The sequence below is a fragment of the Heteronotia binoei genome, chromosome 21, assembly GCF_032191835.1.
Source record: "Heteronotia binoei isolate CCM8104 ecotype False Entrance Well chromosome 21, APGP_CSIRO_Hbin_v1, whole genome shotgun sequence".
NCBI lineage: Eukaryota > Metazoa > Chordata > Lepidosauria > Squamata > Gekkonidae > Heteronotia > Heteronotia binoei.
The window spans coordinates 145,125,843-145,141,029 of NC_083243.1; the positions used below are offsets into that span (position 1 = coordinate 145,125,843).

General features: G+C 46.4%; 1 protein-coding gene across 2 annotated transcripts in view; it reads left to right on the forward strand.

Moving 5' to 3' along the window:
* The window catches only part of DENND2B (DENN domain containing 2B), a 178,398-nt gene that overhangs the window by 49,433 nt on the left and 113,778 nt on the right, over nucleotides 1–15,187 (forward strand). For both annotated transcript variants that reach the window (XM_060261278.1, XM_060261279.1), the window contains exon 2: nucleotides 90–194. In XM_060261278.1, the coding sequence (XP_060117261.1) occupies nucleotides 115–194 (80 nt within the window). In that variant the 5' untranslated portion in view covers nucleotides 90–114. The remainder of the gene's footprint in view (nucleotides 1–89; nucleotides 195–15,187) is intronic.

Genomic DNA, 15,187 nt, shown 5'->3' on the forward strand with positions numbered 1-15,187 from the left:
AACATTTTTAGCCATGTTGGAACATTTCTTTGGTTCAATTCCCTGTAAATCTCACTTAGTTTTCTTGGATTCTTTTACCCATATCCCAGGTTTTCAGATTGATAGAAAGCAGAAATGACCATGACTGCCAACAAGAATGCCAGTGTCATCAGGAGAGCTGGAGGAAGTAAAGTCCCTCGAGATACTCTGGATAGGTAAGTCCACAGCAAATATTGATTGTTTCTTGTTTCACTGTATCTGATACTGAATTGCTACAATTCCAGCAGAAGAAAATGTGTAGAAAGCAGGAACTGAACTGATGAAAACTGGATTAGGAATTCTGAAAGGATGGAAATCTCAGGAGACAAGGTTGCTGGTGAGCTTCCTGACTGAGTCAGGATTTGACCCTGCATCTCCCTGGCCCTAGTCTGGTACACAAACACTGCACCTCAGGGGTGGCCAACGGTAGCTCTCCAGAGGTTTTTTTGCCTACAACTCCCATCAGCCCCAGCCAGCATGGCCAATGGCTGGGGCTGATGGGAGTTGTAGGCAAAAAACATCTGGAGAGCTACCGTTGGCCACCCCTGCTGTACCTTATTGGCTTCCAGGATGCAGAATAGACTGTCAGCAGCTGTTAGTCATGACAAGTCTAAGGACAGTTACCCTTTAAGTTCTTAATGCTGTAGAAAGATCATGGGGGGACTGGGCATTTGCTTTTATGCTCTTGTTTGTCCAAGAAAAATGCTACCCGAGTTATCCATTAGTTTCTTCATTTTAATAAATCAGTTGAAGTAGTACTGACACAGCTTAATTTGGGGCTTGGAAAGATTTATTCCAGAGTCATTTGCAAAAGAAGCAGACTACAGCAAAACAATGAGCAACTGACGTGACAGTGATTTAATACAGGATTTGTTCAGAAACCTACAATGAGTCCAGTTCTAGGAGTCCCAAAAGAAGGTGCCCTTATCCCTCAGTATTCCATATGGAGGGAAAGCATTTTAAAAGGTGTGCAGTCCCTTTAACTGTGATGGCCAGACCTTTGGAGTTCAATCGTGGTTGTCACACCCTTGCTCCCTGACTCCACCCCCAAAGTCCCCAAATATTTCTTGAGTTGGACCTGGCAACCTACTATTGTGGAAGAGTCTAGAGAGAATGGAGGGTGATTTTTCTCTCCTCACTATAGTCTGCTAAACCTATGTGGTTATTTTGCTCTGTAACTTCCATTGTCAGCTTTTGGGAGGAATCAGACGAGAAGTATGGGAAAGATCTACAATGTGCTGGTTGTTGTTTGGATACAAACCCACTGCCAGAACATACTGAAAGTGAGCCACAGCCAGTCCCAGCTCTCTCACAAGGGCATATCCACATGTTTTCAAAACACGCTGAGATATTATATAAAGACGTGTTGCCTGGAACTAGGTAGGGAAAGGCTGCTGCTACCACCACCTTAGCCTGCAGATTAGCAGTTTCTAAAGTTTTTGTCTCTGTAGGTATTTTTTGCTAGAATAGTATTTATCCCCATTTTCAAAAGCTTATACTCTGCTACTAATTTTGTTAGTCTTCAAGGGGCTACTGGACTCTTGCTCTTCCCTAAAATAATGATGGATTTTAATGTATTAAGATTTTCAATGATTTGCTTTGAGTCTTGTGTTATAGAAAAAATGGCATATAAAAATGTTAAATAAATATAAATGTTTGCCACATTCATACTATGTCTTTTGAGACAAAAACTTTTAATGTCTTAAAAATGTTATGTGTTGCTAGAGTTGCCAGTCCCCTGCTAGAGGTATGGGAACCCCCACTTTGGCAGGACGCTTCCCTGCCACTGGCTAGCTGGCTGGCAGGGGGAAAATCCACTCCCAACCTCCTTGAAAGATGACATGATGGCATCATCTGGAAGTGACATCATCATGTTGCTCTAATTTTTGGGCAAAACTCTTATGATAAATTGGCTACAAACTGTAGAGTTTTACCAAAAAACTAGAGCAGGAGTGGCCACACTTGCTTAACATAAGAGCCACATAGAATAAATGAATAAATGTTAGATGTATGTGAGCTGCAAGACATGAGCTGTATGTATGTGAGCTGCAAGACATGAACATCAGATGCTCAAGAGCCACAAGAGAGAGAGGTCAAAAGAAAGCAACTTTAACTTGAAATGCATTCTCCAAGCCACCAGCTTTAACTTGAAATGCATTCTCCAAGCTGCCAGCTTCTCCAAACCAGCTGATTGGGAGAGCCACACAATATGTGTGAAACATCCACATGTGGCTTTTGAACCACAGTTTGGCCACCCCTGAACTAGAGTGTCACCCCCCCCCCAACGGACAACATAATGATGTCACTTTCAGGTGATGTAATTGTGCTGCATGTGCAAAGTTCCGGCACCAGAAGATCACAGACTGGACCAGTGATTCCCCTGCCAGCAGCCAAATAGGACCTGGCAATCCTAGAAATGACCATAAATATTTTATTTATTTATTTATTTTATTGCATTATGAATCGCCGAACCCTCACAGTTGTAGGGCTCTATGCAGCTTTATAAAAATGGTAAAACCATAAAAACAGTATGATGATGATGATGATGATATTGGATTTATATCCCGCCCTCCACTCCGAAGAGTCTCAGAGCGGCTCACAATCTCCTTTACCTTCCTCCCCCACAACAGACACCCTGTGAGGTGGGTGGGGCTGGAGAGGGCTCTCACAGCAGCTGCCCTTTCAAGGACAACCTCTGCCAGGGCTATGGCTGACCCAAGGCCATGCTAGCAGGTGCAAGTGGAGGAGTGGGGAATCAAACCTGGTTCTCCCAGATAAGAGTCCGCACACTTAACCACTACACCAAACTGGCTCTCTCTCTGGTATCAGAACACATAATACGTTAATTTAAAATCAAGAGTCAAATTTTACAGTTTTCTCCCATTTCTGGCCTGTGGGCACTTCATGGATATGGGGGAGAGGAATTAAGCCAATCTGAGGGGACGGAGAGCAAAGGAGGGTGCCAGTCTTGAAGTAACCATGACTGCCCTCAACCAAAAGCCCGGCAGAACATCTCTGCCTTACAAGCCCTGCAGAATTGCCTAGGATTCCACAGGGCCCTGATGTTATTTGACAGAAATAATCAGGACTGAGAAAGCCTTGTTGGGGCCAGGACTGAGAAAACCCTGGCCCTGGTCAAGGACAGCTGGATATCTCTGGGACTGGGGATTGCCAGCAGGTTGTTATCCAAGGAGCGTAACAATCTCATGGGGGTATACCGGAGAAGGCAGTCCTGCATACACAGGCCTTAAAGGTCAAAACCAAAACCATGAACTTTATGCTGAATGCATATTCAAACTAGGTAAAAGAGTTTGAGATATTTGACTGTTGAAAGTGTTCTTAGTATACAAACTGAAACAAGTCCTGATGATGGAGGCAACAGTAATCCAGGCATTGAGTCAGAAATGGTAGACTGGGCAAGGCGGCACATCTGGGATATGGGCAGGAGTGGAATTCTAGAAGGAGCTCATTTGCATATTAGGCCATACCCTCCTGATGTAGCCAGTTCTCCAAGAGTTTACAAAAAAGAGCCTTGTAAGCTCTTGGAGGATTGGCTACATCAGGGGTATGTGGCCTAATATGCAAAGGAGCTCCTGCTAGAGTTCCACCCCTGGATATGGGGGAAGGCAGGCTCAAGCAGGAACAAATACAAGACACAGGACCAGAGAGCAATACACTTGTGCTGGCTGCACAGAGGATGGCGAGTTGGGTTTTATGGGGTGGAGTCAAGCTTATAGGGAATCCAAGAAGAAAAGGCAGTAGGGCTCATTGGACTCAGGTGCTTCATTGCTGTTATAGTGCGTTAGTGACCAAAGGTGGCGAGCTCCAGTCTCACAGCTCAAAATTAAAGGCCTGGCAATGCTTGCTTGCAACCTGAGTGATGCTTGCCTGTGGTTCAGTTCAAGGTTCGTTCCAGATGAAGGCCCCACGATTTATTATCTCCGTTTCAGTTTTTTACATCTTCAACAGTGGAATGAGCTTAAATGAATTATTCTGGACCTCAATGTTTGTGGAAATTACTCCTGAATTTTTACTTAGTATTTGTGAAATTCCAATATTAATTTTATGGTGCTTTCCACCCAATTTCAATCATTTCCCATTTTAAGTTAAATTTATTTCATAGGAATCAATCCTTCATTCTACGTAACACACGCCCCATTCTCCTCGGAGACTGTTGTGTATAGCATAGGATGGCCTGTCTTGCTGTCTTGTTTAGCACCTGTCCCCGCCCCCCCCACCCTGCCTGCCCCGCTGTCACACCTCCACTCTCAGGGAGGGCAGGGTGGGCTCCGGTGAGCCGTGGCTGTGCTCTTATGGCAGTCTCAGAGCGCCTCCGAGAGCGTACTTGCAAGGGAAGGAGGAGAATGCACTCCACCTGGCTGCATTCTCCTCCTCTGAGGTTGGCTTCCCTTGGAGGAGAACGCTCCCCATCCAGCTGCTCTTGTCTTGAAAGCGAGAGCAGCTGAGTGGAGCTCGTTCTTCTCCTCCGAGTTTGCAGGAGAAGAACGCACCGCACTCAGCTGCAGTCAGGCGGGGTGCAGTCTCCTCGGAGGCAGGCTTCCCTTGCAAGCGAAGCCAGGCTCAGAGGAGACCACTCCTGAGACACTGTCCAGTAGGGTTTCCATGTCCAATTCAAGAAATATCTGGGGAGACATTGGGGTGGAACCAGGAGCAAGGTTGTGACAAGCATAACTGAACTCCAAAGGGAGTTCTGGCCATCACATTTAAAGCGACTGCACACCTTTTAAATGCCTCCCCTCTATTGGAAATAATGGAGAGTGGCATTTTTTGCGGGGGGGCTCATAGAATTGGACCCCCTGGTCCAATCTTTTTGAAACTTGGAGGGTCTTTTGAGGAGAGGCACTGGATGCTATGCTGAAAATTTGGTGCCTCTACCTCAAAAACAGCCCCCCCCATCCCCAGATACCTGTGGATCAATTCTCCATTATACCCTATGGCAGTCGGGCTCCATAGGGAATAATGGAGTACTCAGAAGACTTTTCCCTCCCCCCATACTTTCTGATGACCCTTGAGTGGGGGGAGGGCCTTTAAAATGGGCAATCCCATGCCCTCACTTGGGGATTGGCAGCCCTGTTGTCCAGCTGCTCTGAGCTTCCTGGGTCAGCGTGGCGTGGAGGGGGAGCCTAGCGGGACCCTGTAGGTAAGGTGGCACCCTAGGCCTCTGCCTACCTCACCTACTCCCACGCACCAGCCATGGTTCTGTCTAGCCACACGTGCCCACTCACTTATGCAAGCTACATGGTGTATGAGATATGGCAATAGCAGGGTTTCTACAAGTGTACCTTCTGATACAGCAACATAACTTGGAGGTATGCCAGCATAGCACTTCGTCATCATCCAGGCTTGTGATGGGGTTTTTGATTTACTAGGCCAACTTTCTCAAGATAAAGTATGATGGAAAATATAGAAAATAATAATGGTCATCAGGAAGACATTTTAAACACTCCTTCCCCATATTTGACTTCCACCTGTTATTTTAAAGAAAGGCTGAAAATACCAGTTAGCTTTTTAAAAAGCAGCCTGGTTTAGCTGGTCCTTTATTGTACTGCATTGAAATGGGAATTTGTCCATTATTGCTTCATCCCATATCTGAGGATCGCAAAGTGAAGCATAAAATTACTAGTGTTTAGACAACTCCAAAGAAGCCAAGCAAAAACCTATGATCATTATTTTTAAACATGGGTTGAGTAAGACCTTTTCTTTAACCTTTCCTTCTATTCGGATAAGGTTATAAATGCAACCTTGCCACTGCTGTGTCAAAACTATCTTTGACCTACACTGACATGGAGGAGGCAGATGATAAACTTGTCCAGCTACTGTGGTTAGTCTTCTCACTGGTATCAGCCACTTCCTTCCCAGAAACAACCTCCCCCCTCGCCCCCAATTTATAAAGGTAAATTAGTCATGTTTTACACAGATGGAAATATTAGAAGGTGGGCACAAAGAATAACAACAGCATAACTCATTATTTTATGTGGCTGGTTTTCTTTCAAGGCTTTGTCAACGCCGGTTGACTCATCACTATGAAGTAACTGTTTCTGGAGAAGCAGCTGTTTTTCCTAGGAAGAGATGAGAGCAGCTGGAGAAAGTCAAGTGCATTCATCCACACTCAAATCAGAACAATAGGAACATTTTCTCTTTTAAGTCCATTTGATGGTTGTCTGGCTTTCAAAAATTATGAACAGCAGCAAATAAAACCTGTGTCTGTACCTGGAAAATGAGCACTGGCTGTAGCTTGGCAAAGATATCGTCTAAGGCTTGATTTAGACATAAGAGTTTTGTGTGACTGCCACTAAAACCAGTAGCTCCATAACTTGGTCTCTCACATCCAGTAATGGAGAGTGGTTTAAATAGCATGATCGGCCAATGCTCAAAGTTTTTCTTCCTCCTGATGCAATAGACAACAGAGTATGGAAAAGGGAAGTCTTGGAGGATGTGGGTATCACATCACATGTTTTGAGTTAGTAGACCTTACAGAAGATGGAGGAGGAAGAGATGCAGGACTGAAACCATCTGCACAGCCACATGCTCCCTCTTTATTCTGGCAACCCTCTTTGTATTCTGCCTTTTTCAGGTTCTTGATCATGGGAAGAGATGCCTACTTGTGTATACTTGTATGTCTCTAGGATCCATCTGTCTCCCTGTCTGTCATTTAACTTTCCTGAAAGCTATTTTGAGTTTTCTGCATTTCTACAACCTCTTCTGAAATAATCTATCAAATTTAATGATATTCGCTGTTAATGGATAATTCCAGTTTCCAGGACATACGAGAATGGTAGATTGGGCCAGGAGCAAGCTGAAATGAGCAGCCCCAGTAGTGCTTGCAAACCTGCAGAGGCCTCTTGCCATAGGCCAAGGTTGTGGTGATAGGGTTGCCAGGTCCCTCCTGGCAACTGGTGGGGGAGAGAGGACTTACTAGGAGCAGTGGAGAGACCCATCCAATGTACAGAGATGTATCAATGTCACTGCCTATGTGACCTGGAAGTTACATCATCAGATCCGGGATGTCGAGTTAATGCTCTGGTATTTGAGAAAAATCTATGGTAAATTTGGCTTCTATCATAGAGTTTTTGCCTAAATATCAGAGCATCACCCCAACATCCCAGATGTGGTATCATTTCTGGATCACACAGACAGTGACGTAGACATGTCGCTGCACGATCTCCCTCTTTTTGGGGAGGTGAGGTAATTCCCCACCAGTGGCCAGCTGATTGGTAGTGGGGAGGTGGGGCCTGTAAATGCAGGATGCCTGCCTCCACCAGTGGGTCTGGTAACCCTATGTGGTGATAATAACTCTGAACAATGCTACACCCACTGCCTCCTCTTGTGCTGCTGGCTTGGACCCAGCCAGCAGTAGCACAGAAACAGCCGAGCCTATGTTCATTGCCACCAGTAGCTTGTGGTGCTGGTATGAAGATAATTAGTGTCTGTAAGTTTTGTGTTTATTGTTTATATATTACTCTTTCCTCCGTTAAGATGGTCCACCCCAGGGACCTGATGGATCCAGATGGGTTCCTGTTGGTTTGGGGGATTTTCCCATCTCAGTTGCTGATGGTTCTGTTGAGGCTCTGATCACTCTCTGGAATAGGAAGATGGCCTAGGCTGTTGATACAATCCGCCCCTAAGTGTCCTTTTCTCCTGGACAGAGCCAGGCAGTCTCCTTGATTCACTGGGGAGCTGATGGTGATGAAAGGGGAGGAATGGCTAGAGCAATGCTGGCAGAAAACTCAGAGTGACACTGATTGAACACAGCATACAGCCCATATTAGAGCCTACACTGCAGCAATAGTATTTCTCTGTTACCATTGCATTTGCAGAAAATCATCCATCTGAACTGTTTCATGTGGTTCAGGGACTCTTCCATCATAGCTCCAAGGATGTGGGCTCTGACCACACAATTAGTTGCGGTGATCAATTTGCCACTTACTTTGCAGACAAAATCACTCAGATCCATTTGGGTTAGATGCTGATGTGGATGCATTTCTAGATGATGTACCTTTGCCATCTGATTGTGGATCCCAGGGATGCGGACATGATCCTTGGCAGGTGATACCTATCACCTGTGTTCTAATACTTTCCCTTCCTGGATTATAATCTGCCGGTGGAAGACTGACTGAGTAGGTAAGGGGAGTGGTAAATGCTTCCTTTAGAGTGGAAGTTGTGCCATCCATGTTCAAAGAGGCTGTTTTGGAGGGGAGGGGGACTCCCTGAGCTGTACTATATTAGAAAATTTCCATCCAGTCTCCAACCTTCCATTCTTGGGCAAAGTGCTAGAGTGGGTTGTTGACTCTCAGCTCCAAGGATTTTGGAAAAGACTTACTCTGGCTTCAGTCCCAGGATTTGAAACAGGGACTGCTTTGGTGACCTTGTTTGATGACCTCTAATGAGAGCTAGGCAGGGGAATTGTGTTCCTGCTAGTTCTGCTGGATCTCTCAGTGGCCTTTGATACTATTGACTGTAGTATCCTACTGAGTGCTGTTTAGTAGTAGTAGTAGTAGTAATAGTAGTATTACTGAGTGCTGTTGCTGTTTAGTAGTAGTAGTAATGTAGTAGTGGTGGTGGTGGTAGTAGTAAGTAGTAGTAACAACAACAGGTCTGTAGTGGGTAAATAATATTGACTGGAAATGAATATCTGTTGAAGAGTGTAGGTCCATCAGTGGCTACTAGCCATGCTGACTAATGTAAATCTCCATATTCAGAGGCTTGTATCAGTGCCCAAAAGTTTAGGTTTGCTGAAGGCTTTCAGCTCTATGCCCTGTTTTAGCCCTCCAGGGCAACTGTTTGGCCATTGTGTGAAAAAAAGATGCTAGACTTGATGGACCACTGGTATAATCCAAGGCACTTCTTATGTTCTTCAGGGTCTCAGGCAGAGAAAATTCTTCCCCAGCAATTGAGATCCTTTTTAAGTGGCGATATTAGAGGTTAAAACTTAGACCATTTCAGTAACTTGGGCAATGTTAGAGAGCTGTGTTCTATATATCCTATCCTTGTTTGGCAAGAAATTTTTAAAGACAGCCAACCATCTAACTCAGGGGTGTCGAACTCATTTGTTATGAGGGCCAGATCTAACATAAATGAGACCTTGTTGGGCCAGGCCATGTTGGGTTGGGCCAAGCCATGCCAGGCCGGGCCATGTGTGTACCTATTTAAGATTAAGTAGCAGAGATATACATTTTATAAAGAACATAGACAAACACAGATATATATTTTAAAAAAACTTAAAACATGCTTAAAATGTTAGCACTCATTGGTCTTAAAGATGCTTTCTTTGTATTTCTCCCATGGGATCCAGGGAGCTGGGCAAAGAAAGCTCTGGCTCTTTCCTTCCTTCCCCAGGGAACTGGGGGTGGAGCCTCAGCCAATAGAAGGAAGAGAGGCTTGGGTCAGTAGCTCTGCTGTGCGATTGAGAGAGCCTGGCAAAGCAAGTTCTCCCTTTCCCCTTCCTCCCCAAGGGAGGAGCCTCAGCCAATGGAGAAAATAGAGGCTTTGCTCTGCAGCGCCTGAGTGATTGATCAAGCCTTGCAAAGCAAGCTGTGATGAAGGAAGCAAGAGAGAGGGAGAAGGAAGCAGATGACATCCAGTTGCTCGGGGGCCTGATAAAAGCTCTCCGGGGGCCTGATTTGGCCCTCGAACTGCATGTTTAACACACCTGATCTAACTCACGAAGTATTAATGGTAATTGGAATGGGCATGAGTATACACATGTGAAAGGGTGTGCAATAAATACCAAACTCTCATAGCATTGATTGGCTGGCACATTTATATGTATGCCTCTTTCTGTACTGTATTTGTTTGGAAGCAAAGAACATCTACATAGCTTTCCTCTTTGTCTTTTCACAGCTGGTTAACAGAGAAGGACCTATCACCCAGCCGTACATTCTTGACATTGAAAGGACTTGTACATTCCCTTCATCCTTTCCCTCCTCCATCTATATTGTTCTGTACAAATTTGAATCCTACATAGTCCTTGCAAATACTTTAATAAAAATCTTCGCTTGTTTTTAGAGGAGCCCCCAAAAGTAGGAAGGGGTCCCTTTGACAACCCCCCCATGCTATGCTGGGGATCATGGGACCTGCATAGACAAAAGACACGTGGGTTGTTTGTAAGGAAATAAACAGGGTGAGATTGAGGGTTTTTTTTATTTAAAAAAAACACCCCTGACTGGATTCAAACCATTATTTCTCTGTTGTTAATGGTTATGTTTTCATCTGACCAAAGACTTTTAGCATTTACTATGATGACCTTTTCTTCTCTTCAGGAGACATTTTCTTCTCTTCAGAAGTGCAAGAGATGTCCACAGGCCAGTTACTAGCTCACAGCCTGAATAAAACTTTGTTGGTCTTAAAGGTGCTACTGGACTTTTGTCACATTAGCAGTTTCACTTTCCAGTTCTGCTTTGCTCTTGGTAGCTGAAGGTTTCCAATCCCCAGTTGGGGGCATGAGATCCCCCAGTTTAGAGGCCCTCCCCCCACTTCAGTGTCATCAGAAAGCTGGGTGGGGGGAGGAAATGTCTGTTGGGCCCTCCATTATACCCTATGGAGACCGATTCCTATAGGGTATAATGGAGAATTGATCCACAGGTATCTGGGGCTCTGTGGGGGCTGTTTTTCTAGGTAGAGGCATCAAATTTCCAGCGTAGCATCTGCTGCCTCTCCTCAGTTCACCCCCAAGTTTCAAAAAGATTGGACTGGGGGTTCAGTTCTATGAGCCTCAAAAGAAGGTGTCCCTATCCTTCTTTATTTCCAAATGGAAGGAAGGCATTTAGAAGACGTGTGGTCCCTTTTAATGTGATTGCCAGAACGCCCTTTGGAGTTCAGCCATGCTTGTCACACCCTTGCTCCTGGCTCCACCCCCAAAGTCTCCTTTCTGCACCCCCAAAGTTCCAGATATTTCTTGAGTCGTACCTGGCAACCCTACTTTAGAATAATCCTCCTAAAAAAGGTAAAGGTAGTCCCCTGTGCAAGCACCAATCGTTTCTGACTCTGAGGTGACATCACATCACACCGTTTTTATAGCAGACTCTTTATGGGGTGGTTTGCCATTGCCTTCCCCAGTCATCTACACTCCCCCCCCCCCAGCAAGCTGGGTACTCATTTTACCGACCTCGGAAAGATGGAAGGCTGAGTCAACTTGAGCCGGCTACCTGAACCCAGCTTCTGCTGGGATCGAACTCAGGTTGTGAGCAGAGAGCTTGGACTGCAGTACTGCAGCTTTACCACTCTTCACCATGGGGTGCCTTCATGTCCCTTTACGATTACAGTAAAGTTACCTGTTGGTAGTGTATCTTCTGTATGGCTTCCTTGTGTTAAATTAATGACGAAGATGGCATCCTTCTAAAGTATGGAGAGAATCCTTGTGGAATTAGGAAAGCACAGTTTAAGGGAGCTTGGCTGCAGCAGTGTGGAAGCTGGATGGAAACTTAAGGGCAGTGGAGCAATCTAGTGAGATATAGCTGCCAAGGGGCATATCAAAAGATTTAACATTGCATGTCCTAGCAAGTAGGAAAACTGCAATGAGAATGCGGTTTTACTTGGTAGCTAGTAGCATTATCAACTCATCAGGCAACAAATGTGCTGTTATTCAGCGTCTTTGTGACAGCCACCTTTGATTTAGCTCAGGCTCCCTAGCACCAACTTAGTTTGCTAATATTTCTTATAAAGCATTTTCCACCACAGCCCTCTGAATTGGCACAACGTAATATCTTCTTACAAGCATAACTAGAGCTCAGCAGACAGTTTTACTACATATGTTGCCGAATGGTTCTAATTTTAGTTTATTATTTGGGCAGCATGGCAGATCAACTCTTGGTATAGGCAGGAGTTCTTTAGGTGACCTTCAGCAAGGTCTGTTTCTCTGCCTCATTTGCAAACCTTCACAGGGTCGTTGTAAGGAAGGAGTGTTGAGATGTGCAGTGCATTAAATGCTGAAATCTGTCTTTCTTCCAGAACTGGCTACCAACTGTTAAATTGGGGGGGGGGGGGGGCTTCTGCATTCTCCAAAGCACCCTTCTGTGTCAGAGGGCAAAAAAGAGAGAGAGGGCCCTGAGTTTGGTGGTAAATTATATGTTTCAGCAGGAAGTGTGCCATCTTTTGACTGAGCATTGGATTATTTCTTTATTCAGATATCTACATCCCACTGGTTGGGAGAGCTGAGATCTTGAAAGACATTGGGCATCCATCATTTGGTGGGGTCCAACTGATACTTGGTAATTAAGAGTCTAGAAGTCATACTATACCTGCCTTTTTTGCTTGAGAAGCAAGTTAATGCAGTTGCAAAAAATGCTTTCTTCCTCCTGCATTTAGCCTGGAACAGGGGTGTCGAACTCATGAGGGCAGGATCTGACATAAATAAGACCTTGTTGGGCTGGGCCATGTGTGTCATAAAATGTAATGCCAGGTAGTGGAGACATAAATTTTATAAAGAACACAAACACAATTAAAGATTTTTTAATTTAAGATTTTCCAACAGTTATATCGCTTTGCAGAATGTGCAAAACAGAAATGTTCAGGAAGATATTTTTTATAATGGAACTAGAACTATAGTATAATGGAATAACTCAGGAGGATGCTTTTATGAGAGAATAAGATTGTAGTCTATTGCAGTTTGGGCAGCCCAACCCTGAGTACCACTGCATAGCCCTGCCCGAGTGTAGAACTAAAGTGGGCGGAGCTAGTCAGCTTCCAAATGGAAGAAGTTATGCCAGGTGGGCAGGGGGGTGGAGCGCAGCTGGATGAGTGGGCACGAGAGAGAAGCCATCACCATGGTGATTCTGCCTGTGTGTGTGCTATTGGCCTGCTGCCGAGGAGGTGGGGGGGGGGGACGGGGTCTCTGAGGGCCACAGGATTGGCCAGTCCGTTGTACATGACTGGGAAGGGGGGGTGGAAAGCCTGCACCTGAGAGGCTGTCAACCCCCTTGCAGCCACCCACTGTCAGAGACTCATGCCAGTGGCAGGCAGACGAGCAGAGGCAGGCGCCCTCTGCCTTGCTGCAGACAAACAGGAAGCACAAAGTGCAGGAGTCCACTGCCAAAGACAGCAGCTGGAATGTGTGTATGGGAATGAGCAGACAGTGTCCCAGCATGCCACCAACTCCAACAGACAACCCTCTCCACGGACTCAGAGATCCCCTGTGTTGCTGTGACAGCCCCTGCTGTGTGCATGGAATTCCTCCCCTGAGGGGCCGCAGAAGTCAGAGTGTGAGATATCGGCCATGCATCCACTCCATTAGGGCCCCCCATCAGGTCGTGTGATGAGCACAACAGCCCTGTGGGCTTGTGCAGGCTGTTGGGCCAGTCAAACTGAGGTGGGGCACCTGGTGCAAGGCCATCCTCCCTTCCATGGGATGTGTAGGGCGAAGACCCTACCCCCCTGTCCAGCCCTGCGGCAGCAAGGTGGCTTATAGTTTTCCCCCCTGCCCCCTCCCCATGAAAGAAGGGAGCCCACCCTCCAAGGCATTCCCTGGGGAGCCCACTGACAGAGTGGCGGCGGGGGGGGGGGCAGAGAGGAGCGAAGCAGAAGTCAAGCAGGAGAGATAAAGTAGTTGCACATCTAAGCTTTTATTGTGCTGCAATCAAGCAGAATAGCATCCCAGGTGGAAGTTGGAAAGTCTTGCAGGGCAGGCTCCAGTCAGAGGGGAGGGAAGGAACAGCTGGATGAGTAGAGGGGGAGGGGTTTTAAGCGCCACTCATGAAAGCCTCTCTGTTGAATTTACACCTGCAAAACAGAGAAAGAGACCCATTGCACTTGGGAAGGGGTGCGATGCCACTTGCAGCCGGGGGGCGGGGGGCCGTCCTGACAATGGCAGCAGAGGTGGCGGAGGGGGGGGGGAAATCAACCCCACAGCATATGATGGAACCACCCACCCACTTGAAATTCAACAGCCATGGCAGCTGCAGCCTGGGGCTGTGTCAAAGCTAGGGACTCTCATAAAGGGACAGTCGCTGACCTGCCTCTCCACAGGCAATGAAGCAGCCGCCAGACTGGGAACAAGGCAAAGGGCAGACTGAGAGGGGCCCTCTAGCGGTAAGCAGGGGCTGGAGCAACTGCTACATGCCCAAGCACGTCAGTACTGGAGATGCAGGCAATCTGCCCAGCCCCAAGTGAGGGCAGAGGGGGCAACTTGAAGGTGCGCAGTTACACGTACCCGTCCATGTGTAAACACTCCGGAGGGCGAATACCTGTTGGGGCTTGGAAACAAGAGCGGTTAGCCACAGAGTAGAGACTTTGCTCTACTCCTCACAAGTCAAATAGCTCACACTGTACTGCCTATGTGCCTTCTCTGTGCAGCTCCCTCCACCAAAGTGCTTCTTCCCTCACACTAAGGCCACACTACAGGGAGCTCCCTGGCAGAGTCCCATGCCCTACCCTACTTAAAGAGTTTTGCAAGGCCAGGGTGGAAACTTTTCTAGGAGATGGGGAGTGGTGATTGGGTGTTGGTGAGGGGTCTCACCCAGCCCGAGGCGTGAGGGGATTGGTGAGGCAATTACACAGCTCCCTAAGGAGTTTGCAAACTTGTGTGGCGGCCTTTGTTTTCTGTTACAACGAGTATCTGTGGAATCTGCCAGCATTTTCATTGTCATAACTTTGCACCTCTCGCAGAGGGCATTCCCAGGCTTTGGGAGCCCATTAACGCAGGCCACACCCCTGGGACTACCCCCTCCTGCGCCGGTGTGACTTCCTCTGCCCCAGCTGCACTGCAGGCAGGGTGGGGCACCGCTCCCCTGGCAGCCATGGATGGGCATATGTTGAGGCGGCAGACGATGGGCGCAAGTCCAGTTTGTGCCAATGGGGAGGGAGTTAGAATGACACAACTTACACTTCTGACTTCCTTTTTAGGATTGCGCTGTTAATGTATGTATCACCTCCTTTTACTACATTCACTCTGTAATCTACTTTCTGCACTATGGTATATCATACCTTAGGTAGTTTTTGTTTGTTTGCATTGTCTTCCAATTCTGTATTCCTAGTCCTATTGCATTGTTTATGATGGCTGAGTGAATTATTTTCAAAATTTTCTGAATTGTTTTTGAAATTTTCTAAACGGCTAAGGAGTATTCTATATGCAAATGTATGTATTGAAGCCCCAACAACTTTAATTTTCTTTTTTTAAAAAGTAACCTTGAGAGGCTGTGATGTTAAGCAGAGAAGC